The sequence below is a fragment of the Schistocerca piceifrons genome, chromosome 1 (assembly GCF_021461385.2).
Source record: "Schistocerca piceifrons isolate TAMUIC-IGC-003096 chromosome 1, iqSchPice1.1, whole genome shotgun sequence".
Lineage (NCBI taxonomy): Eukaryota > Metazoa > Arthropoda > Insecta > Orthoptera > Acrididae > Schistocerca > Schistocerca piceifrons.
This window is the reverse complement of record NC_060138.1, coordinates 148,741,351-148,767,974: the sequence shown is the minus strand read 5'-3', so window position 1 is coordinate 148,767,974 and position 26,624 is coordinate 148,741,351. Positions and strand designations below refer to the sequence as shown.

The 26,624-nt window shown below is 38.4% G+C and overlaps 1 protein-coding gene across 1 annotated transcript in view; it reads left to right on the top strand.

Moving 5' to 3' along the window:
* The window catches only part of LOC124783678 (calcium-activated potassium channel slowpoke), an 867,461-nt gene that overhangs the window by 777,540 nt on the left and 63,297 nt on the right, over positions 1-26,624 (top strand). Inside the window, exons 20-21 of the mRNA XM_047254040.1 lie at positions 7,542-7,725; positions 23,331-23,384. Coding sequence (XP_047109996.1) covers positions 7,542-7,725; positions 23,331-23,384 — 238 coding nt within the window. The remainder of the gene's footprint in view (positions 1-7,541; positions 7,726-23,330; positions 23,385-26,624) is intronic.

Here is a 26,624-nt window from a genome sequence, read left to right as displayed (position 1 = left end):
CCTGCACAGTAATTACTAAGTCTTGTGAAAACCACAATGTTGTTGTTGTTTTTGTGGTCTTCAGTCCAGAAACTGGTTTGATGCAGTTCTCCATGCTACTCTACCCTATGCAAGCTTCTTCATCTCCTAGTACCTACTGCAACCTACATCCTTCTTAATCTGCTTAGTGTATTCATCTCTTGGTCTCCCTCTACAGTTTTTACCCTCCACACTGCCCTCCAGTACTAAATTGGTGATCCTTTGATGCCTCAGAACATATCCTACCAACCGATCCCTTCTTCTAGTCAAGTTGCGCCCCAAATTTCTCTTCTCCCAAATTATGTTCAATTCCTCCTCGCTAGTTATGTGATCTACCCATCTAATCTTCAGCATTCTTATGTAGCACCACATTTCGAAAGCTTCTATTCTCTTATGGTATAAACTATTTATCGTCCACGTTTCACATCCATACATGGCTACACTCCCTACAATACTTTCAGAAATGACTTCCTGACACTTAACTCAATGTAAACAAACTTCTCTTATTCAGAAACGCTTTCCTTTCGATTGCCAGTCTACATTTTATATCCTCGCTACTTTGACCAACATCAGCTATTTTGCTCCCTAAATAGCAAAACTCCTTTACTACTTTAAGTGTCTCATTTCCTAATCTAATTCCCTCAGCATAACCCAATTTAATTCAACTACATTCCATTATCCTTGTTTTGATTTTGTTGGTGTTCATCTTATATCCTCCTTTCAAGACACTGTCCATTCAGTTCAACTGCTCTTCCAGGTCCTTTGCTGTCTCTGACAGAGTTACACTGGCAAACCTCAGAGTTTTTATTTCTTTTCTGTGGATTTTAATTCCTACTCCAAATTTTTATTTTGTTTCCTTTACTGCTCAATATACAGATAGAATAACATTGGGGATAGGCTACAACCCTGTCTCACTCCCTTCCCAACCAATGCTTCCCTTCCATGCCCCTCGACTCTTATAACTGCCATCTGGTTTCTTTACAAATTGTAAATAGCCTTTTGCTCCCTGTGTTTTGCCCCTGCCATTTTAAGAATTTGAAAGAGAGTATTCCAGTCAACATTGTCAAAAGGTTTCTCTAAGTCTACAAATGCTAGAAACATAGGTTTGCCTTTTCTTAATCTGTCTTCTAAGATAAGTCGTAGGGTCTGAATTGCCTCACGTGTTCCAACATTTGTACGGAATCCAAACTGAACTTCCCCGAGGTCAGCTTCTACCAGTTTTTCCATTTGTCTGTAAAGAATTTGAGTTAATATTTTGCAGCCATGACTTATGAAACTGATACTTCGGTAATTTTCACATCTGTCAACATCTGCTTTCTTTCAGAATAGAATTATTATATTCTTCTTGAAGTCTGAGGGCATTTCACCTGTCTCATACATCTTGCTCACCACACGGTAGAGCTTTTTTGGGGCTCGCTCTCTCAAGGCTATAACTGGATCTAATGGAATGTTGTCTACTCACAGGAGCCTTGTTTCGACTGATGTCTTTCAGTGAGATTAAGAAGTCTTTCGTGACGAAGTCCTTGCATAAAAAGTTCTCGGTTTACCTGCCACGTCAAATTTGGATAAAATCCCAAGCTTTCGATGACTACCTCCATCATCTTCGTTAGGAGTAAAACTGACTGTCGTGAACTGGTGAGGTTCCGCCACCTAAGTCCAATGTAAGCAGAGTGGAGAAACTGGCATTGAAATCTTTGGGGAAGGATGAAGCGTTAGTTGTGCTACCAACCGAGAAATGGAATGCCACAATTATTCTCAATGCTACTGATTATCATTAGAAAGTGGCTCTATTATTGGAAGATACCACGTGCCGGATTCTTAAACAGGATCCCACAGCAACACTTAGCAGGAAGACAAGGGAGCTACTGAAAAACTCTGGCCTCCCAGAAGAACTAGTCAAGAATCTATGACCAGGAGCACCAAGGCCAGCTAGGTTATACAGTCTACCCAAGGTCCATAAAGATGGCGTCCTGTTGAGACCTATTGTTTGTGCTATTGGGTCTCCTACATATCAGTTGGAAAAATACTTAATCAAATTATTAGCACCTATAGTCGGCCACTGCAACCATCATATTAATAACTCAAAATGTTTGTTGACATCATAAAGCAGATGAGGATAGGTCCGAATGACATCATGCTCAGCCTAGATGTACTCTCTTTGTTTACAAAGATATCGGTGGAAGATACGTTAAAACTGTTGGCTGCTCATTTCTTTCCTGAAATACTGAAATTATTTCAACACACTTTGATGACCACTTATTTTTTGTAAGGTGGAAAATATTATGAAATGACTGATGGAACAGCCATGGGTTCGCCACTGTCACCGGCTATAGCTAACTTTTTCATGGAGGATTTCAAAGAATGAGTATTGAACAGTGCTCCCTTACGCCCATCCTGCTTCTTCAGGTATGTTGACGATACATTTTTAATCTGACCACATGGCAATGAGGCACTGCTGCAGTTTTTGATCATTTGAATGGTATACATCAGAACATAAGATTTACAGTGGAGGTGGAGAAGGATGGGAAGTTACCCTTCGTAGATGTGCTGGTGGAGCGAAAATCAGATGGACGTCTCAGACATTCTATGTAGAGAAAACCGACACATACAGATTTATATCTAAATGCACATAATTTTCTCCACCCAGCTCAGAAGAGAGCTATGCTACCTTGGTACACAGAGCAAGGACTATTTTGGACAAGGATCATCCCGGCTCTGAGATTAACCATCTGACAATGGTATTCAGAAAAAATGGATATTCTGATTGTGATATCAGATCTACACTAGCGAAGAAACCTAGGAAGGATGCTGTTCGAACAGATCAAGAGGACCAACGCATCACACGGCTACCATTCTGTGGTGCAACGACCAGCAAGATCGGTAGAGTCCTGAGTCAGCAGGGAATCAGACCAGTCCTCTGGCCACCCAGCAAGATTAAGTAGATGTTGCAACCCATGAAAGATAATCTCAGCCTGAGAGTACCGGGAATTTACAGCATTCGTTGCGAGTGTGGCAAAAATTATGTGGGGCAGTCTATAAGAACTGTTGCCAATCGCTGTGTGGAATATCAGCGTCACCTGAAATACAGGTATCTAGAAAAATCAGCAGTGGCTGAGCACAGTTTGTTAAATAAACATATGATTTTATTCGATGAAACAAGAATACTTGCTCACACTTCAAACTATTGAGACTCTGCCATCAGGGAAGCAGTTGAAATAAGACTCTGTGAAAATAATTTCAACAGAGACTCCGGATATGCACTCATCAATGCATGGAAGCACGCAATTGATAAAGAAAGAGCACAGATGGAGACTTCTTACATTTCTCGCAGTTCTCCACCTGTTGTGATGGATGGCGCTGCAAGCAACGCTGGATAAAGCGTGCAAACAAAATCTATAGATATAGAGGCCGCCAGTTCCGTACACGCCATTTTCACCGTGACGTCACCCAGCCAATGAGAGGCCATCCACTGCTTATAAAAGCAGAAACCTCACCGGTCCATGACAGTCAGTTTTACCCCTGACAAAGATGATGGAGTCAGTCATCGAAAGCTTGGATTTTTATCCAAATTTGATGTGGAAAGTAAACCGAGAACTTCTAATGCAAGGTATTTCAGTGCTCTGTCAAACTCTTCACACACTATCATCTCCCATTTCATCTTCATCTACATCCTCCTCCATTTCCATGATACTGCCCTCAACTACATCACCCTTGTATAGACCCTCTACATACTCCTTCCACCTTTCTGCTTTCCCTTCTTTGCTTAGAACTGGGTTTCCATCTAGGTTCTTGATATTCATACAAGTGGTTCTCTTTTCTCCAAAAGTCTCTTTAATTTTCCTGTAGGCAATATCTATCTTATCCCTACTGATATATGCCTCTACATCTTGACATTTGCCCTCAAGCCATCCCTGATTAGCCATTTTGCACTTCCTGTCAATCTCATTTATGAGACGTTTGTATTCCTTTCTACCTGCTTCATTTACCATATTTTTATATTTTCTCCTTTCATCAATTAAATTCGGCATATCTTCTGTTACCCAAGGATTTCTACCAGCCCTCATATTTTTACCTACTTGATCCTCTTCTGCCTTCACTATTTCATCTCTCAAAGCTACACATTCTTCTTCTACGGTATTTCTTTCCCCCATTCTTGTCAATTGTTCCCTAATGCTCTGCCTGAAACTCTCTACAAACTCTGGTTCTGTCAGTTTATCCATGTCCCATCTCCTTAAATTCCCACCTTTTTGTAGTTTCTTCAGTTTTAATCTACAGTTCATAAGCAATAGATTGTGGTCAGAGTCCACATCTGCCCCTGGAAATGTCTTACAATTTAAAGTCTGGTTCCTAAATCTCTGTCTCACCATTATACAATCCATCTGAAACCTTCCACTATCTCCAATCCTCTTCCATTCATACAACCTTCTTTCATGGTTCTTGAACCAATTGTTAGCTATGATTAAGTTATGCTCTGTGCAAAATTCTACCAGGCAGCGTCCTCTATCATTCCTTACCCCCATTCCATATTCACCTACTATGTTTCCTTCTCTTCCTTTTCCTACTATCAAATTGCAGTCACCCATGACTATTAAATTTTTGTCTCCCTTTACTATCTGAATAATTTCTTTTATCTCACCATACATTTCTTCAAAATCTCTTCGTCATCTGTGGAGCCAGTTGGCTTATAAACTTGTACTACTGTGACAGGCGTGAGCTTTGTGTCCATCTTGGCTACAATAATGCATTCACTATGCTGTTTCTAGTAGCTTACCCGCGCTCCAATTTTTTATTCGTTGTTAAACCTACTGCTGCTTTATTCCTATTTGATTTTGTATTTATAATCCCGTACTCACATGACCAGAAGCCTTTTTCCTTCTGCCACCGAACTTCACTAATTCCCACCATATCTAACTTTAACCTATCCATTTCCCTTTTTAAATTTTCTAACCTACCTGCCCGATTAAGGCAGATGACATTCCACACTCCGATCCATAGAATGCCAGTTTTCTTTCTCCTGATACCAAAGTCCTCCTGAGTATTCCCCGCCTGGAGGTCTGAATGGGGGACTATTTTACCTCCGGAATATTTTACCCAAGAGGATAGCCTCATCATTTAATCAGACAGTAAAGCTGCATGCCCTCAGGAAAAATTACGGCTGTTGTTTCCCCTTGGTTTCAGCTGTTGGCAGTAGCACCACAGCAAGGCCATTTTGGTTAATGTTACATGGCCAGATCAGTCAATCATCCAGACTGTTGCCCCTGCAACTATTGAAAAGACTGCTGCCCCTCTTCAGGAACAACATGTTTGTCTGGCCTCTCCACAGATACCCCTCCATTGTGGATGCACCTACGGTACAGCTATCTTTATTGCTGAGGTACACAAACCTCTCCACCAATGGCAAGGCCCATGGTTCACGGGGGCGGTTCTGGGATTACAACTCGATAATAAATTCAGTTGGGAAGGGCATACCACAGAATTGCTTAAGCACCTAAATAAGTCTGTATTTGCATTGAGAACAATGTCCGAGGTAGGAGACATAAATGTAAAAAACTTGCATACTTTGCTTACTTTCATTCTATTATGTCATATTTGCTCATATTCTGGGACAACTCATCAAACCAAGCAAAAGTTTTTGTGATGCGAAAGCATATTATAAGAATCATTTTTCCCCAACAGTTGAGGCTTTAACTAAACAAACGGTTATACATGTATCATTCAAAGTATTTTCCATCGCTGGCCCCTGCTTTATCCCATCTTTTGGGCAGTGTATGAATTCCGCAACGAAAAAATTGTTCATCTTTTGAAGCAATCCACAAATCGATCCAACTTGTGACTTCTTCATGAGATCGGAAGTGTTGGTCAGCCAGGCCATGCACCATCGATATAAACATGTGTCAGAGGGAGCAACGTCTGGAAAATATGTCAGGTGGGGTACAACTTCCCATTTCAACGTTTCCAAGTGCACTTTGGCCTCTTTTGCAATGTGGAGTCAAGTGTTGTTGTGCTGCAAAATCACTTTATTGTGCCTCTCGCTGTATTGCAGCCTTTTGTCTTTTAATACTCTGCTCAAGCACATTAATTGCATTTGATAACAATCATCTGTGATTCTTTAACTTGGTTTCAACACGTTATAGTACACGATGCCAAGCTGGTCCCACCAAATGCAGAGCATGATCTTGGAGCAATGAATATTCGGTTTGGCCGTTGACGTGGAAGCATGGCCGGGACAACCCCATGATTTTTTTCATTTATGATTATCATAATGAACCCATTTTCTGTCCCCAGTTACAATGCAATGCAGAAATCCCTTCCGTTTTTGCCTCTGAAGCAACTGTTCACAAACACATAAATGCAGTTCAATGTCTCTTGGTTCCAGCTCACTTGAGACCCAAGTTCCTTCTTACTGAATCATGCCCATAGCCTTGAGACGTTTTGAAGTGGCTTGCTGTGTCACTACCACTAGTCATGCCAATTCTTCTTGAGTTTGACGTGAGTCTTCAGTCAGCACAAAAACTTTATCTCTTCCACCACTGTGCCAGTCTACGATTTTAAAAGCACCGTTCTTGAACCATTAAAACCACTCACAACACATTCTTTCACTAATATCGTCCTTACCATACATACTTGAGAGCATTCGATGAGACTCAGCTTCTGTTTTCTTAATATTGAAACAAAACAGTAACACCTCCCGCAAATGACAAGAATTAGGCTCGTAAACTGACGTTTTCAATCAAGAACAACTTTATGATGCAGACACAAATTGACCAATGTTTGGATGAGGTTATGTTGACTGAGGTCCAAGCTAATTGCCTGACACCTGCGACCTGTTTCTTTCGACCACTACTTACTGTTGTCGCCACCTGTCGGCAAACGGCAGAAGCAAAGTTGTACATCTTGTATATAAAAACCTAAAATCACTTACCTTGGTCCAAAAAGGTGTCCAATATTCAGGAACACAGATTTTTCAATAAATTTCCAGCAACCATTAAAAACTTGGTTTCAGATAAAGCACCATTTAAACAGAGTTTGAAAGACTTTTTGGTAGGCAAATCCTTCTACTCTTTAGATGAATATCTTAAAATAGACTGCTAAGCCAGCTTAAGTAAAAATGTCTTTTGGATTTCACTTTTGACAGAACTTGGTCACAACAGTCAAGATTACGTATTTTGTGTGTGATAAATTTATTAATAGTGCATAACAATGTTTCATTCTGACAGCATGGTAATTCTATAAATATTAGCTGTTCCGGTTTATCGCATTGTATTCACCTATTTTGACAATCTCCTGACAAATGATCAGGGTAGTAAATATTATATTCAAATGTTTTATGTTTTTAGTTTATACTTCCTGACATGTTCCACACCCACGAGAATAATCTCATTTTTTGGATCTATGGAACAAAAACTGAATCTAATCTAATCTAATCTTGTGCCTTTCAAAACACCTCGGAGAGATATATGTATCCACAAACATGAATCAACTTATTACAGTGCTATATCCATGTCTAATCTTGATGTGTTTAGGGTTCGCCACTGAGCCGTGCAGACCTGCGTGCAGTGAATGTCAACTTATGTGATATGTGTGTCATCCTGTCAGCCAAAGTACCAAGTAATGATGATCCAACATTGGCTGATAAAGAAGCCATCTTAGCGTCATTAAATATTAAAGCTATGACATTTGATGACACAATTGGTGTCTTAAGCCAAGGTAAGTCATCCTAATAAAAATTGTTTAAATAGTTGGACTGATTATGAATGAGACAGATATGGTAACAGTGGGATATGTCTTGATGCCAGTAAGTGAAAACCTTTGCTTTGTGGTCTCTGCTATTTGGATTATTTTGTTATTGTGTTCAATTGTGGTGTGATATCCAAGACACTTAAAAAACTTCAGTCACTGAAGTCATCACAGGAAATATTTACAATGTGTAACGTATGACTGAATAATGCAGTTTTGTACCTGGTGTTGTTAAAACTGTGAGATAAGCTTTTTATCAAATACATAGACAGATCACTTGCTTTTACTACTGTGATTTTGTTGACAAACTATAAAAAATACCAAATGGCATATAAGAACTGAAATGAGATCAGACACTATTCATTATATAGTACAATCACTGAACAGCTGTCAGAGATACAAAATAGTAACGATTATTGTTCCTCAGCTAATATACCCCAGTTCTCAATCTCTGGTCTCCTTCCTCTCTCATACCCTCCTCTCACCTGGCCTTCTCTCTCCCCCCATGTCTTTCTTCTCCTCTCATTCTCTATCATCCCCACTTGTTTACATTCTCATTGTCTCCTCCTCTCTTCCAGTGACATTACGTGACTGAGCTAAGCAATGATTTCCAATATTGTGAGTGAAGACAAACTGCCACACCACAGACTATCCTTCACCCAGTCAAAGTGCAGCACACAGTGCATGTGCATCATAATGTTGGTTAAATGTCAGCTTCATTGGTTTTGTTTATAGAACTATTTAAAGTACTCATGTTATGCGTATCTCATTTAAATGGACAATTTAAATATTGTGCAATCATAATCTGTGTTTTACTTGTATGGTATATTGTTACTGAAAACACATTCAGAGTCAGAGATTAGAAGGAGTCTACTCTTTCATTTTCAATCATTAAGACATCTGAACAGTTTAGATTCAAAACTTTGACTGATTATTTCCAAGAGGATTGAAAGTCTCAGTTGTGCAAGGCATTGTTTGTTGCCATGTCCATAGAACCATTTCAGCCCGCTTCTAACATAGTTACAGAAACCACACTAAATCTCAACTAGTATGGTTTTCACAAGGATTTGAACAGCTCTCTTGATGTAGACAGAAAAAATAATGTATGTAAAAGAGAATGTGGGGTTAAGCAACTTTCTGTCTGAATTTTCTTTTCTGCATTTACAATAGAAAAGTATACACAATAGAATGTTGTAAGCAGTTTAGATCATCGTTGCATTACTGATGATACTAGATGACAGAGAATAAGTATAGGTGAATGATGATCTGTATAGAGACCAAGTACTTGCATTTCTTGTATGATTATAAAAATTCTGATACATTATTATATATTGTTATTTGAGCTCTAAATGAAAATGCAGTTATAGTTTGAAACTGAATAATAAACGTTATTTCTACAAAGAATGAATATCAATGTGATCAGTGGCAGACCTGAATTAATCAAATAATGTACATAAAAAGAATCCATAGCAATGACACCACAGATGAATATGCCGTTAGAGGCATTGATTCTACAGGATGACAATTATTGATCTATATGAAAAAAAAAAAAAACAACCATAAATTAGTTACAAACTATGGTGTGCACACACTTTATTCAATATGTAAATGTCATCCAGATATTTTGATATAGGTTATGACATGTTTGATATGCCTGCCATCACTGATGATGTGGCGCAGACGAACAGCAAAATTCTACATGACGCACTGAAGTGTCGGAACATTGATGCTCTCGATTACCTCCTGAATGGCTGTTTTCAGCTCAGCAATGGTTTTGGGGTTATTGCTGTACACCTTGTCTTTAATATAGCCCCATGAAAAGGATCCGAATGTGTTCAGATCTGGAGAATATGGCAGCCAATCGAGGCCCATGCCAGTGGCCTCTGGGTACTCCAGAGCCAGAATGCAGTCCCCAAAGTGCTCCTCCAAGACATCAATAACTTTCCTGCTTTGATGGAGTAAAGCTCTGCCTTGGATAAACCTCATCCTGTTTAAATCAGGGTCATTTTGGATATTGGGGATGAGCAAAACGAAAGCTGAAATTTTAAATTTAGCATTTGAGAAATCTTTCACGCATGAGGATCTTACAAACATACCGCCGTTTGAGTCTCGTATAGATTCCCGTATGGAGGACATAGTGATAGACATCCCTGGGGTTGTGAGGCAGCTGAATGGGTTGAAAATAAATAAATTGCCAGGTCCTGATGGGATTCCAATTCGGTTTTACAGAGAGTACTCTACTGCATTGGCTCCTTACTTACCTTGCATTTATTGTGAATCTCTTGCCCAACATAAAGTCCTGAGCGACTGGAAAAAAGTGCAGGTGACGCCTGTATATAAGAAGGGTAGAAGGACAGATCCTCAAAATTACAGACCAATATCCTTAACATCGGTTTGTTGCAGGATTCTCAAACATATTCTCTGTTCGAATATAATGAATTTCCTTGAGACAGAGAAGTTGGTGTCCATGCATCAGCACGGCTGTAGAAAGCATCGCTCCTGCGAAACGCAACTCGCCCTTTTTTCACATGATATCTTGCGAACCATGGATGAAGTGTATCAGACGGATGCCATATTCGTTGACTTCCGGAAAGAGTTTGACTTGGTGCCCCACTGCAGACTCCTAACTAAGGTACGAGCATATGGGATTGGTTCTGAAGTATGTGAATGGCTTGAAGACTTCTAAAGTAATAGAACCCAGTACATTGTCCTCGATGGTGAGTGTTCATCGGAGGTGAGGGCATTATCTGGAGTGCCCTAGGGAAGTGTGGTAGGTCCACTGTTGTTTTCTATCTACATAAATGATCTTTTGGATAGGGTGGATAGCAATGTGCAGCTGTTTGCTGATGATGCTGTGGTGTACAGGAAGATGTTGTCATTGAGTGACTGTAGGAGGATACGAGATGACTTGGACAGGATTTGTGATTGGTGTAAAGAATGGCAGCTAACTCTAAATGTAGATAAATGTAAATTAATGCAGATGAATAGGAAAAAGAATCCTGTAATGTGTGAATACTCCATTAGTAGTGTAGCGCTTGACACAGTCATGTCAATTAAATATTTGGGTGTAACATTGCAGAGCGATATGAAGTGGGACAAGCATGTAATGGCAGTTGTGTGGAAGGCAGATAGTCGTCTTCAGTTCATTGGTAGAATTTTGGGAAGATGTGGTTCATCTGTAAAGGAGACCGCTAAAACACTAATACAACCTATTCTTGAGTACTGCTCGAGTGTTTGGGATCCCTATCAGGTCGGATTGAGGGAGGACATAGAAGCAGTTCAGAGGCATGCTGCTAGATTTGTTACTGGTAGGTCTGATCATGGAAATGCTACAGGAACTCGGGTGGGAGTCTCTAGAGGAAAGGAGGCATTCTTTTCGTGAATCACTACTGAGGAAATTTAGAGAACCAGCATTTGAGGCTGACTGCAGTACAATTTTACTGCCGCCAACTTACATTTTGTGGAAAGACCACAAAGATAAGATAAGAGAGATTAGGGCTCGTACAGAGGCATATAGGCAGTCATTTTTCCCTCGTTCTGTTTGGGAGTGGAACAGGGAGAGAAGATGCTAGTTGTGGTACAAGGCACCCTCCGCCACGCACCGAATGGTGGAGTGCGGACTACATATGTAGATGTAGATGTAGAAATGTGGATTCTTGGTCCCGTAAATGCCCCAATTTTGCTTATTGACAAGCTCATCCATATGAAATTGGGCTTTGTCACTAAACCAAACCATACAAATTCTCATCATGCCCCACAACCAACCATGCAGTTTGAACGTCCTAATGCAAACTGTTTCAGAAGTTATAAAAATTATATTTCATATACTCAGTAATTGTCACCCTGTAAATGGTGACTTTCAACACCCAAATAGAAGTGATGCTTCTCAGTACTTAATCCTCGTAGTCCAAATTTTTGTGTTAAATGATGATGTCTGGTTCTTGGCAGTGGCTTTGTTATCATATCTGCAACCATTCTGTTTGTTGAAATTTTCCCCACTGTGATTTCTTCTGAATAAATTTTTTCCACGATTAAATGATACTTGGTGTAAATGTGTCTAGTACAACCTTTGTATCCACTAGTCTTTGACAGATTGGTTGTACTTTTGTTATCACAAAACAGTTTCATCAGCTCCTCTTTTGGGAAAGGGGATATTTCTATTTGCAGTTAGTGCAGCCAAAGTGCATCCTGACAGGCAGATTTTAATGCCATGCACTTAGCTTCTGTCTTCGAGAGAGCCACTGTTGGTTGTTTTCTGCTGTCCCGTGAGATTGCTGTACCTTGTGACATAAACAAGAAACCAATGATTGATTTCCTATATCCAGTACCCCGAGCCCAGTCAGCATTTGTGTATCTTGTGATTTCGTGGTCCTTATCCTTAAAAAATTGCAGTTTGAAATCTTTAATCCCCTTTAGATATTATAGGATTAGGATTTTTTTTGCAGTTTGCCAGTGGGGTACTCCTCAGTTATTTTTAAACCAAGAGCACCCCTCAATTAATGTTAAACAACTCACCACTACCATTGTAAATACTAGATATGGTCTAGTACATAGTTTTGCATACATCAGGCTCCTCTATACAGGACATTCTTCATGCCAGCTGTTTCACTCTCCATCTGTGGGCTCATTTCATGAATTAATACTTATTTATTTATTTATTTATTGCCCCTGGCATCTTATGGTGTACGATGCACAAATATATAGGACATGGTTTGCTGTAACTGTGTGACGATGGTTTCATTTTTTATGAGACATAGTACTAACAGTATTAAAGTTAAATATTTTCAAATGAAAAAGCCTACATGTATGATGGCATTAAATACTGTCAAAAAACTAAACACACATAGGGGACAGTTCACATGTATGATTGAGTTAAAAACTGACATAAAGCTAAATACACATAGGGACGGTTTACATTTATGTGGGGGTGCATAGAACATAAAGTAACAGTAATATATATGGGCTTCCAGTGTGTGATGGGAATTAAGAAACTACAGTAAGTACAGACACATAGGCTTATTTCTGTACAGTCCTAACAGAACTGACTTGGCGTGTTATTTATTTCAGTTTATAAAACAAGACTAAGAATAGGCAAAAATAAATTTAATGTGTTCTTGACAAGTAGTGAGCTTGTGTTCTTATTTTTTGGGAAGTAATTTTGGAGAGGTAGTGTAAATTTGCCCTTAAGCACTCATCAGCACTTTACTTTTTTCCTGAATTAGATCCCTTCACTATTTTGAATGGTCATAGGAAGTTTATTGTACAGCTGAGTTCCTATGTTCCTGATACCACGTAGACACCTACTTATTCTCTGTGGCAGCAGATGAATGTTCAAATTGTTGTGAAGGTTGCTGATCTAGAATTTTCTTACTTCATTATCTTTAATAGCCTTTTCTGCATTATAAAGATTGTTTGTGTGGATACCAGATGGCAATGTTCCATGTTATATTTTTGCACAATCTGATTTATATAATGAGTCAGGCTCATCCATAAAAGGCCACGCCTTCAGTCTCCTGTTACACGCTTTCCTAGACATTTGGACATGTCTCCAAAGTTCTTTAGTTTTAAGAGTTTGTTAAGTTTGTCTTTAATTTAATTTTTTGTTGCAGATTGTTACGAAGAATCATGTCATCTATTTAAACTTCTACTATGAATATATCAGTTCTCTGATTTTTGTGGTAAACTCGAGTGTCAGCTGTGGACCTACTTAGTAGAGATTTGTTGAGTTTGATGTTCCAAAAGAGGCTTCCCTGTTTCAGTCCATAGACAGCTTTCTTAAGTCTTTTAATCCATTCATCTTCCAGTGTTTTTTGTCATGTAGTCACTCATGGGAATTTTAACATAAATTTCTTCTTTCAAGTCACCTTGCAAAAACCATAACATTATATCACAATGACCAATGTCCAAATCATATTTAGCAGCTAGACTAAATAAATATCTGAATGAATTGTATCATACCACTGGTGTGTATGCTTGTTCATAGTCTGAACCTCTGCCTTGTGGACATCGCTAACTACCATACAAGGTTTATGGGGAATTATTTGTCCTTGTTTGCCTCTCTTTTATCTTAAAGACCAACTTGGCATCTTAAGCTGTTTCACTTGGATGCAAGAGTTATGACTCCCAAGTTTGATTTCTTGCATGGGCTTTTAAATCTACTTGAATTGCATAAAGTTGTTTCTAAGAGTCCTTAAATTGCAACACTTCTTGTAAAGTTGATGGTTCTGATCCTTGTGAAACTTAAGTAGAATAGGATTTGTAATCATTCATCTTCTTTGATCTTAGTATATAGGAAGATGGCTCAGAATCTTCTTTTATTTCAACTGAGCCAGTTTCTTCTGGAATGGTATTACCCATCTCGGCATCTCTTGATTTGTCTTGTGCCTTAGTGTTCTCCTCCTTATCTGTGAATGTAATAAATATTTTGTTTGGTCCAGTTACAGCGAATGACCAGATGTTTCTGAATTATCATTACTCTTCTGAATTTTTCTTCTTTAAAGATTACATCTCTGGCTTTTACAATTCTTTGTTGGACAGGACAAAACAACTGGTATGCCTTGCTGATTCGCAGTATCCAACAAGTATGCACTGAACATATTTCTTGTCCCATTTTGGTATGTTAACATATGTCTTACTGCTGAATAATATCAGACATCAAAAGTCTGGTTTCTTCCCTGAGAAAGCTTCCTGTGGCAATGTGTTGTTGAAAGCTTTGGTCAGTGATCCATTAATAAGATAAACTTCAGTGTAGGTAAATGAAATACAGCTTGCTTTCTCCAAAATCATTTCATTATATCTCTCTGCTACACTTTTTGTTCTGGAGTGGGGCAAACTGTCATTTGATGTTTGACTCCTTTGTCCCCTAAATAATTTTGTCAATGTTTCAATTGCGTATTCCTTTCCATTATCAGTTTATAAGACACAGAGTCTTTCACCTGTCTGATTATCTACCAATTTCTTAAAAATGCAAATAATTTCAGGCACTTGGTAGTTATTACTGACCGTGTACAAAAAATCTTTCTGGAAAAATCTGCACTCAGAGTTATAAAATATTTAGCTCCCCCAATTGATGTGTTTTGATTTGGAACACACAATGGGACAGCAGAAAACAACCAACAGTAGCTCTCTCGAAGACAGAAGCAGAGTGCAGGGCATTAAAATCCGCCTGTCAGGATGCACTTTGGCTGCACTAACTGCAAATAGAAATATCCCCTTTCCCAAAAGAGGGGCTGATTAAACTGTTTTGTGATAACAAAGGTTCAACCAATCTGTCAAAGACTAGTGGATACAAAGGTTGCATTAGACACATTGACACCACGTATCATTTAATCATGGACAAATTTATTCAGAAGAAATCACAGTGGAGAAAATTTCAACAAACAGAATGGTTGCAGGTATGATAACAAAGCCACTGCCAAGAACCAGACATCATTTAACACAAAAATTTGGACTACGAGGATTAAGTACTGAGAAGCATCACTTCTAGTTGGGTATTGGAAGTCATCATTTACAGGGTGACAATTACTGAGTATATGAAATAAAATTGTTATAATTCCAAAATCCTCTTAGCTCTAGAAGTGGAAGGTGAGAAGGAAAATCTAATTTGCTTAACTTCTAGGCATATAATGCATGGCGTGTTGGCAGCTCCTTTGTATCCGATGCCATTAGCCAAACATTTCCATGATTCTTCCAGCAGATCTGATTGTAGGTTTTATAATGTTCTGTGCCATAAATTTGCATCATTAGACAAGGATGCACACTTTGTTTCAACACTGTGATCACTTGGTCAATCCATTTTATACATTCTGCTGATTAACAGTGCTGTCACTATCAATTTCTTCTCTGCATCATGAATGTGACAGCATCTATCATCACAGATGATTGAGTAGCCCTGTTCCACTAATTTTCTTACAGAAAGCAAATTTGTACTCGACTGAGGTACATCTATCTCTCTAATGTTTGTCATCTCTCTGACTCCTAGTGCTCTCAATCTCTCAATATGCATGCAATGTGTTCCTTTTGTTAGGTAAATTTTTGTTGTTAGCTATTACCACTTGTGAACTGAACAGTGACATAGTAAAATTCAAATCACATGGTTGCTTTTACATATGTGCAGATGTACCAGAATCTACGTACTAGTCTTTGCATATGGCTTCAACTGACACTGATGATGTTAAGAATGTCTTATAACTTGTTTCTTCCATGGTATATGTTCCACTCGCTTTGTTTCTACGTGACAGTTCTTCACTGTGTGTCCATATTTTTTGCAGTTGTAACATTTTGGTACTTTAGGACTGTAATATGGGTTATTGTAGTTTTCCTTTTTATCTAGTTGAAGAGCTGTATCACTGGAACTTGAATTGCTGCATGCATCATCCTTTACTTCCTGTAGTAGTTTATTTTTAGTGGACTCTTTTGTTGTCAGCATCTTGGAATTTTCTAAACCCGTTATCATTGGTTTGTACTCATTAGATAACCCAGCTAATAAAATTCTTGCACTTTGAAGTTAAGATCATTTAATTTGTTTGACATGGAAATTATTCTCAACACATATTCTTCCATGCATGAACAGTTCTACAGCCTTGTAGTTAAGTGTTCTCAACAATCCTATTCTTCAGTCCTCATAAATTTGTTTTAATTTATCTCATGCTTGTTTCACAGTTGACATTCTCTGTGGATGCACATAAATAGCAGGGTCAACTAATAAGATTATTTTGGCCCCTGCCATACAAGTCTCGTAACTTCACCTTAGATGTTGCCCTTTGTGTGCTGCCACAATTGTTCATGTTGCAAATAAGTTTTCATTGCAAATTTCCATGTGTTGTAGCTTTCTCTTCCTTTTAGTTTTTTTGATTAATGGCAACCAGTTAAAACTGATGGAACTCATGATTTCAGTGTTCTGTATTTGTGTCTTGAACTGAACTTTCTTGATGTAATCGAGACTCACATAGTTCTCCCCCACCCCCATCCCCCCTCTCCTCCGCAAATAAATTACTGTTTTTAGGTAATATTGACTAACTACATAACTGGGCCCCGTAACCTGTTATTATTTGAGTTCTAAATGAAAAAATGGTTATAGTCTGAAACTGAGTAATAAACTTTCTCTCTACACAGAACGAATGTTGACATGATCAGTAACAAATTGGAATTAAGTAAAATAACATACACACATCAAAAAACGTTTTGCATCACCCCAGTTCCCAGAACTCCTGAAGATAGACATTGACTGTGGATATTGTATCACACAGTCCGTTTGACTGTTCTGAGATGTCACTAAACTCTCCCTATTAGATAGAGGGGGTCCTACAGCCAATCATTTCCAGTCATTCCACTAGGAAGTAGGTACACGGCTCATGTTGTATGTAGTTCAACCATGCCTACTGTGGTTCGATTGCGCCCACATTGTTACTTTGTGCCAGGAAGGGCTCTCAATGAGGGAAGTTTCCAGGTGTCTCACAGTGAACCAAAGCAATGTTGTTCAAACATGAAGGAGATACAGACAGAAAGGAACTGTTGATGACATGCCTTGCTCAGGCCGCCCAAGGGCTACTACTGCAGTGGATGACTACTACCTACAGATTATGTCTCAGAGGAACCCTGACAGCAATGCCACCATGTTTAATAATGCTTTTTGTGCAGCCACAGGACGTCGTGTTAAGAACCAAACCGAGCACAATAGGCTGCATGATGTGCAACTTCACTCCCGACATCCATGATGAGGTCCATCTTTGCAACCACGACACGATGAGCAATAAAAAGGGCAGAAATGATGTTTATGTTGATCTCTATTCCCAACAACATGCCTAACGGACCACTCAGGATTGGCATCACGTTCTCTTCACCAATGAGTGTTGTATGTGCCTCCAGACAGACAGTCGTTGGAGACATGTTTGGAGGCAACCCAGTCAGGCTGAATGCCTTAGACACACTGTCCAGCAAGTGCAGCAAGGTGGAGGTTGCCTACTGTTTTTGGGGTGGGGCCAATGTACGCCACTGGTGGTCAAGGAAGGCACCTTAATGGCTGTGCGATACATGAATGCCATCCTCCAACTGATAGTGCAATCATATCGGCAGCATATTGGTGAGGTATTTGTCTTCATGGACAATAATTTGTGCCCTCATCGTACACATCTTGTGAATGACTTCCTTCAGGAAAATTCCATCACTCAACTAGGGTGGCCAGCATGTTCTCCAGACATGAACACTATCAAACATGCACGGGATTGATTGAAAAGGGCTGTTTATGGACGACATGACCCACCAACCACTCTGAGGGATCTACACCAAATTGCTATTGAGGAGTGTGACCAACAATGCCTTGATGAACTTGTGGATAGTATGCCATGATGAATACAGGCATGCATCAATGCAAGAGGATGTGCTACTGAGTATTAGAGGTACCAGTGTGTACGGCAATCTGGACCACCACCTCTGAAGGTGTCACTGTATGGTAGTACAACATGCAATGTGTAGTTTTCATGACCAATAAAAAGGGCAGAAATGATGTTTATGTTGATCTCTATTCCAATTTTCTGTTCAGTTTCCGGAACTCTTGGAACCGAGCTGATGCAGTACTTTTTTTTATGTGTGTATATAAAAAGTGCCTATAGCAATGAAACCAAAGGTGAATTTTCTAGTTGAGGCATTGATTCTAACTTCCAACATTATATTACACTAACATGAAGTAAATGTTTTTGGAGGATTATCATTCAGTAAATCATATCTTATCAGGTGTAATAAAACATCAGACAGAGCTGCTGGGTTTGCAGCAACATTGTTGGTTGTTTTCTGCTGTCCCATGAGATTGCTGTACCTTGTGACATAAACAAGAAACCAATGATTGATTTCCTATCTCCAGTGTCCCGAGCCCAGCCGGTATCAGTGTATCTTGTGATTTCATGGTCCTTATCCTTAGAAAATTGCAGTTTGAAATCTTTCATCCCCTTTAGATATTATAGGATTAGGGTTTGCATCAAGATTCTTAGTTGACCAGTTATCATGGAATGGTAATTAAAGCTCTTGATGTGTATTCTGGATGATTAGTATTCAGATATATGTTCAAGCATACAGATTTAAATTTCTGGTCTTGTCTTGAAACTGACTGAGGCAGAGTCCAGGATGGTTTCCTTGAAAATGACATGGCTGATTTCCTTCCCATCCTTGCCTTATATCATTTTTGGCTGCCCCTCTAATAGCCTTGCTGTGTACAGGATGTTAAACTCTAATATTCCTTCTGTCTTCTTTAGGATGTGGAAGTAAAAGAGCCAATAATCTCTGTTAAGCTACAGCCTAATTATTCTAAGAAGTCAAAGAAGAATTGATGTTTGTTATAACCTATCATTATCTGTAAAAACAATTTTAGTTATTGTAGTTAAACATGAGAGTAAACAATTGCTTCAAACAGTCCCAGTCCTAAATATCAACTTTCTTTCTATTATTTTCAGTTTTAATATTATTTTGGTTCATGAGTAACTACAAAGATAATTTGTATGTACTTAATCACGTCCGATAAAAATTATCATTTGTAAGCAGCGGCTAGTATTCCATTTATGGCTGTACAGCTTTTTTAAATGTTTAAAGCTTTATGTAACACTTCTCACTGTCATGGTTGTTATATGTAATCTGAGTTATACTATTATTTCATAATGTTTTATAAAATTACAATGTAGTTTCATTTTCTCAGTCAGTATGATCTTTTATTTTAGAAACCTCATTGAGCATTATCCCTCCACAATTGTAAACATTAGGCTCTTACCTCACTACTAATATCAGTATATAATTTATTCTACATTGCATGCACCTCCTTTGTCATTTTTGTACCCTTATGGTTGTGTGAACATACTCTAGTCGTATCCTCCTGTAAATACACCAGACTGTGCTTTAAAACACTGTTCCAAGTCCATATGTACATACTCAAATTGAAATGTGCAGCGTAGTTCCCTACATCCTAGCTTCGTAGTACTTCATTACTCCTGATATCCTCAGTTTGTAGAGATAAAGTGCAAATAACAGAAAACACTCTTTTTCGACTAAAGATAAATTCTTGGACTAAAGAGAAATTATTTAATTGTAAGTAAATATTCTGTGAATCGAGATTATGTAATTATTTAGATTTTTTATTTCCAACTTGAAAATTAATTCATCATAAAACAAATGTCTCACCATCACTTATAAATTATGCTAGAACTTCCTGTCCATGCCCAGCAACTATAACCATAGCATCATCTCCATTCTAGGAAATTCTGAGCAATATTTTTACAAATGCAACATCATTTTACAGCTTCTTGCAGTTTTTAGAAAACAGCCAAATGCTTTATGGAAACAACAAACAGAATCACATATGTTTTGTATTCATATGGATCATGGGAGGGATGATTGTTGAAATACCTCAGTGCTCACTGTAATTAGTCTGATTTTCTCTTCATGTTCCCTATTGGATTGATATGACAGGGACTTTCAAATATTCCTAGATTCCTCACTTAATATTGGTTCTTGAAACTTATGCTAGTGGGATAGTTGACATCTATCTCGAAGCAGCTGCCAATTCAAGTTTTTCAGTATTTCAGTGATTCTTATGTGTGACTCTACAAATCTGTGACCGTTTGTACTGTACTGCCTTGTATAAATTCAGTAACCTTGATGTTTGTATTTTTATAATCATCTCACACACTTGCAAAACATTCTGGGATGGATACACAATTATTTTGTAAGCAATTTCCTTTGTAAACTGACTACATTTTCCTCACCTTCCTACCAGTGCACTGGAATTTGCCATATGCCTTACCTACAATTGAGCATTTATTATCATTTCATTTCATGTGACTTCAAATTGTTACTCGCAGGTAATTACTTGGATTGACTGATTACAAATGGGATGCATTGATATTGTAGTCATAATATCCAACACTTTTGGATAATTTTGTGAAGTGCACAATTTTACATTTATAAACATTTGAAGCATGTTGGCACTCTCAGCACCACTATGAAATCTTATCCAGAATGGATATGATATTAGTAGAACTTTTTTTAGGTACTACTCTGTTATGGATAACTACTTCATCTGTAAAAATTCTGAGATCACTGTTAACATAACCTGAAAAACGTTAATATACACTGTAACAAGAGCTCTTGGGTGTACACTCAGAAAGTAGTGGTCTACATGTACCATAATTGAAGAATAACCTAAGTTCTCATCATCAGACTTACTGATGGACTGATATATGGAAGTGGAGCATTCTCACTGTTGGTGCTTTGACTCACTGTTGCTTGCTGCACAGAACACAATCCCATGTTTATTGCTCCTGGGAAACAGAATTGTCCACAAAGCTGACACTGTGCCAGAATGTAATATTTATGCCATTGCTGGTGCCCCTGTATCTGGCAGTCGCCATCTCTGCTAGATCTGCAGTATCACCTTTGGAGTTTGATACAGATGCCCGCATTTGTGGCTCTTTCTGATGGGTGTTGGGAGACTGTCAAACAATGTGATGGCCAGCTGCAGGCTATCTGAATGTCTGGATGTGTGTATAAATCGGTGTTGATATCTGCCAGGGACAGCACAACAGTATGGAGGGATATTGAAAGGAGAAGACATGACTGCTTGTACTTGATTCAGGCCTTCCAGTGGAAGCAATAAATCCAGATCCTTGGGAAACCTGAGGGAGCAGCATCACATCCTATGGTCTTGTGGTGGTCTAGTAGCAGGTTGCAGTGGTAAGACCAAAAGGAATAATTGAAGTGTATTGAGTGAGGCACCCTGCAGTGGTCAACATCAGATTGCAGTGTTCCTGGATGATGGCTGCTGTCAGTGGTGGCTACTGTGCTTTCTGGAATTTGTGTAGCTGGTAGAAAGAAATGTATAGATGGCCACAGTCACAAACACATTGCCAACAGAATATGATGCTGAACATCCAAGTAACTGTGTACATAACTGTGCACTTCTGGGCTGGAATGCCAGGGCCAATGACTGGTTTGAACACTGTAGTATTCACAGAACATGTTCCGATTGGAGATACTTGGAATTTAAATCAAGCTATACATAGATTCAACCTTCTGTGACCTTTGAACTGCATTACCCAGCCAGTTATAAGAGGACCTACAATTGAACATGTATGGCAAACTGTGGCTCTACTTGGAATTTTTCACATTAACAATCTTGCCTGCTCTCACTGTTCATAAAGTTTATTTGTGATAGAAACATATTCTTACCGCATGATTTGTATTCTATAACCATTGTATAGTATGACAGATACAAAGCCTACAGAAAGAGAATGAACATTTGAATGATGGAATGGACAGTTCATAATTTTGTGAAAAAAAAAAATAAAGTAAATGGCACAAGGGAGTTTTGAATATTGCTCACCCATTTTACAGTCCAACATCGTGACCACTTAATCACGTCACTGCAGCATTCTATCTTTCCTCATTATTAAACTTGTTAAGCTGGTACTGTTCACTGTTTCTATTTTGCTTCTTTTTTCATATTTCAGTACACCTTCTTCCTCTTTTCATGCTTGATCTGTGTCCAGTTTTTGATGGGCTATCCACTGAGCCATCTTACCACTAAATCTGAGAGGGGAGCAATGGGGAGTTTCCCTTGTCAGAATTAAGTCTCATATTTCACTTGCCTGACTCTGTGTTACAGTGCTAGGATTCACACAGTCTCCTGTTCTTTCATTCCCTCTTTCCCTTTTTCTCTATTTGTTTGTTTTACAGCAAAAAATAGATGCATCTGTCACAACAATGCCACAGCTAAAGTGGAAAAAAGACTATGAACTAGTGGCACAAACCCAAGTATGCATTTCTGTCGCAAAATGTAGGCTGTCTGTTTTCTTGCAAGAATTCAGCATGTCTAATGGTTTTTAATTTTTTTATTTTTTTTATTCATGATGCCTATAATTACAGCAGTATTATTGTGCTTTTTAACAACCAGTTACTATTTTCTTCCCCTTCTGAACTGAACCTACATCTCTAGTGTTCCAGCTGATTGTTAACATTATAGCAATATCCAATATTTCATGAACTAATCAGAGTAGTAGATGTATCTATAAAGTTTGTGACTTTTTAGCAAATCTCTAACTTATTGGATGTGCATTTAATCAGTCTTGTCCTTAGCTGCATTTGCAATTTATCTTTCTTAACTACTTTAATTTCCGCCTGTAAATACTTCTGACATTATTTCTGTACTCTTCTATTCTACCTGCATTCCCACTCCAACTAAATTTAGAATCTTCAACTAACACAATTTAGTGTTGAGATAATTGACTCCTGAAATCTGAAAGTACTAGTTACTTTTAAGTTACCTCTACAATCATGTGGGTGCTTATAGATATCATTCAATACTGTCACTTGTTATTTTCATTGACTTGATATTTGGATCTTTGGAAGCATCTATCTGCAGATTACACTTTGCAGCAGTTTATTTGGTCTTAACATATTTTGAAGCAGTACCAGTGAAATGCAAAACAGTTATTATTTGAGTGATATTTTTTTCCTTCTTTTCTTTTTGTTTCTGCATTTTTCTGTTGAGACATAAGGCAAAAGGTGCATGACATTTTTGCTTTTCAATGTTTCAGCCCCATTCATGCAAAAGAAAATGCAGACTGCATCACTGGTTTCAACATTGTGTGGTATGTTGGAGTTGGAAAAAGACTAAAGACGTGATTTTTCCACTGTCATAGTTATTCCCCTTTATCATTTCTGTTCAATGATTCTGTGTTTCTATTTAGAAATTATTTACAAACAAATTTAAATTAAATATTTTTTTGCCTATTAATTTAATTAATATTTATTTGTGTGACTTAATTTTCTTGTTTTAATTTAATCTGTAATAAGTTTTGTTTTTTGTTGATGGTACATATTCCAAGAAGACAATATAAAGATCACTAACTGCATGCCACAAACCACATTCTTATCTTTCCACTCTCTTTACTGAAGAACACGCGCAGTGATGTTTCAAAAAACCATTTCTCTTCCATGGCTTACAGGAATGAGACCTCTTTGTAACCAAACTCTGTTACATAACAGATCAACAACATAAATTGTCATGCAAATAATGATTTTTCCTTAATGTTTGTCAAATTTTGAACTTGTTTCAGTTTCTGTAATAATTTTGGGATATTTTTGTTGTAAGTACTGAATTGAAGCAAATAAATTCAATTGAAAGTGGAATGCTTTTTTATAAATATTAAAATATGAAGTGATTTTAATAGCCTCGTTTAGCTTCATTCCTGGAAAATAATGTTATATATAATGGGATAATAGGAACCCTGTGGCAACAATTTCACTTAACAAAAGTATGCTACTTACAGACATAAATACCTGAAAAAATGCAGTTTTTAGTGAATAGAATTACCAAAAACATCTCTTAATCATTATGCAAATGACATAATTGTTGGCTCTCCACATCTGCATTTTCGTTCACCTAGCAGATCACAAATCTTCACAATTTGATAAATCCCTCCACAAATGCATATTTATTTGCAATGCTGCATGCATTGATGAAGAAAAGTCTTCTAGTCTTGTTTTGAGTTCGTGTTTCAAAAATTCCTACCGTGACCATGTTTTTTATATTTCTTTCTTAGTAATCATTATCAGAATTGATTGTAGCTCTCCTTTCTTCATTGTATTCACATGTATAAGTTTTATTTTGAGAGACCCAGAATTAAACTTTGTTGTAATAAATTTTAATTAAAATTGCTAGTGTTAAGATGTAAGCTGCCAGAATTTGGAAAAGTGGATTAGTTCAAACTTGAGGTAATACAGGGGTTGCCATAAAATTTGTTGTTGAGATGATAACATAATAGGAGATTCCAAATTAGGACTTATATACAGAGTGATATTGCTAAATGATGACAAACTGCAATTGCGCGAGGTACACTCATTTGAAGGTGGAGATAAAAGATGTTTGTCAGTGTAGGTTTCAATGATCAAAGTCCCCCTCCATAGCTGAGTACTCAGTGCATGCAACTGGCTGTGATTTCTGTCCATGTTGGGGATTTTATCTGTTCAGGGACTGGGAGTTGTGTTTTCCTCATTATCATCAATGCACAAGATACTGAAGTGGTGTCAAATAAAGGTGCACTAGGTGGTCAAAGAACCCCAGATTAGCTTTCCCAGATTATCATTTTATTTCATTTCAATGATTAAAAGCACACATGAGAATACAGCAGGCAAATGAGAATTTTCTGTCTGTGCTAGTGTTTTAGCAGCACACTTGAGAGGGCAGTGAGCAGGAGCACCATCATGTAGTAGCCACATCATCCTTACCACTAAAGGCATGTAGTCCCACCAGGGGGTCTGTGTCACTCACACTAAGTGCAGATACGCCTTGACTGTGGGGTATTGCAGAAGGATAACTGGTTCAAAGAGATACTCGCCAATAATTTCCATCCACACAATGAAGCTGAACTGGTGCTGGTGGTTTGCTCCCAACAGACTAAGGGAATTCTCCTTAACCCAAAAGTGAGTGTTGTGATGGCTGATGATATTGCCATTAATGGTGGCCTGTGCACTCAACCAGTGACAAAACAGTTGCCACAGTGGCAAGTCAATAGGTAATAAGGTTTGCATGCATTTTTAGTGATATGGATAGTGGCAGCTGTGATGGAGAATATTCCACATGCTTCCCTGGCTTACCTCATGTTGGTGGTCCACGTGCCTGGTGCTGATATCAGGGTCACTGTCAAAAGATCTTCCATCTCCACCTTCGCATGGTTGTAGAATACCCCTGAGTCCATATGAACGTTTTTGCTCCTTATCCCCTCTGCAATATTTTTTTCATGCGGTTTGTGGCCATTTATCAAAATTATCTCTCTCTCTCTCTCTCTCTCTCTCTCTCTCTCTCTCTCTCTCTCTCTGTGTGTGTGTGTGTGTGTGTGTGTGTGTGTGTGTGTGTGTGTGTGTGTGTGTGTGTACGTACACTTAAGACCCAGTTGAAGACCTCAACTAAGATAGATCAGAACAGTGAAAATGTAGTTACATATTCATTTTTAATTTGTAAATTTACCAGTGTCTACCTAGCAGTTATAAAAATGCTTTTTACTTTAGAGATAATTTTCCTCTGCTTCTTCAGTATTTACACTGAAACCCCAAAGAAATTGGTATAGGTGTGCATAGTCAAATACAGAGATATGTTAACAGGCAGAATACAGCACTGCAGTCGGCAACACGTATATAAGACAACAAGTGTCTGGTATTATTGTTAGATCAGTTATTGCTGTTACTTTGGCAGGTTATCAAGATTTAAATGAGTCTGAACATGGTTTATAGTCAGCACACGAGTGATGGGACACAGCATCTCCAGGGTAGTGATGAAGTGGGGATTTTCCCTTACGGCCATTTCATGAGTGTATCAAGAATATCAGGAATCCAGTAAAACATCAAATCTCTGACATCACTGCAGCTGGAAAAATATCCTGCAAGAATGGGACCAATGATGACTGAAGAGAATTGTTCAAGATCTTCTGTCACAGAAGTGCAACCCTTCCACATATTCCTGGAGATTTCAATGCCGGGCCATCAACAAGCATCATCATGTGAACCATTCAACAAAACATCACCACTATGGGCTTTTGGAGCCACAGGCCCACTCATGTACCCCTGATGACTGCACACTACAAAGTTCTACACCTTGTCTTGGCCTATCAACACTGACATTGGACTGTTGATGACTGGAAACATGTTGCCTGGTCAGACGAATCTCATTTCAAATTGTGTAGAATGGATGGATGTGTACAGGTATGGAAACAATCCCATGAATCCATGGACCCTGCATGTCACTGGGTGCTGCTCACGCTGGTGGAGACTTTGTAGTGATGTGTGTATTGGAATAATAAGAGACCCCTGATATGTCTATATATGACTGTGTG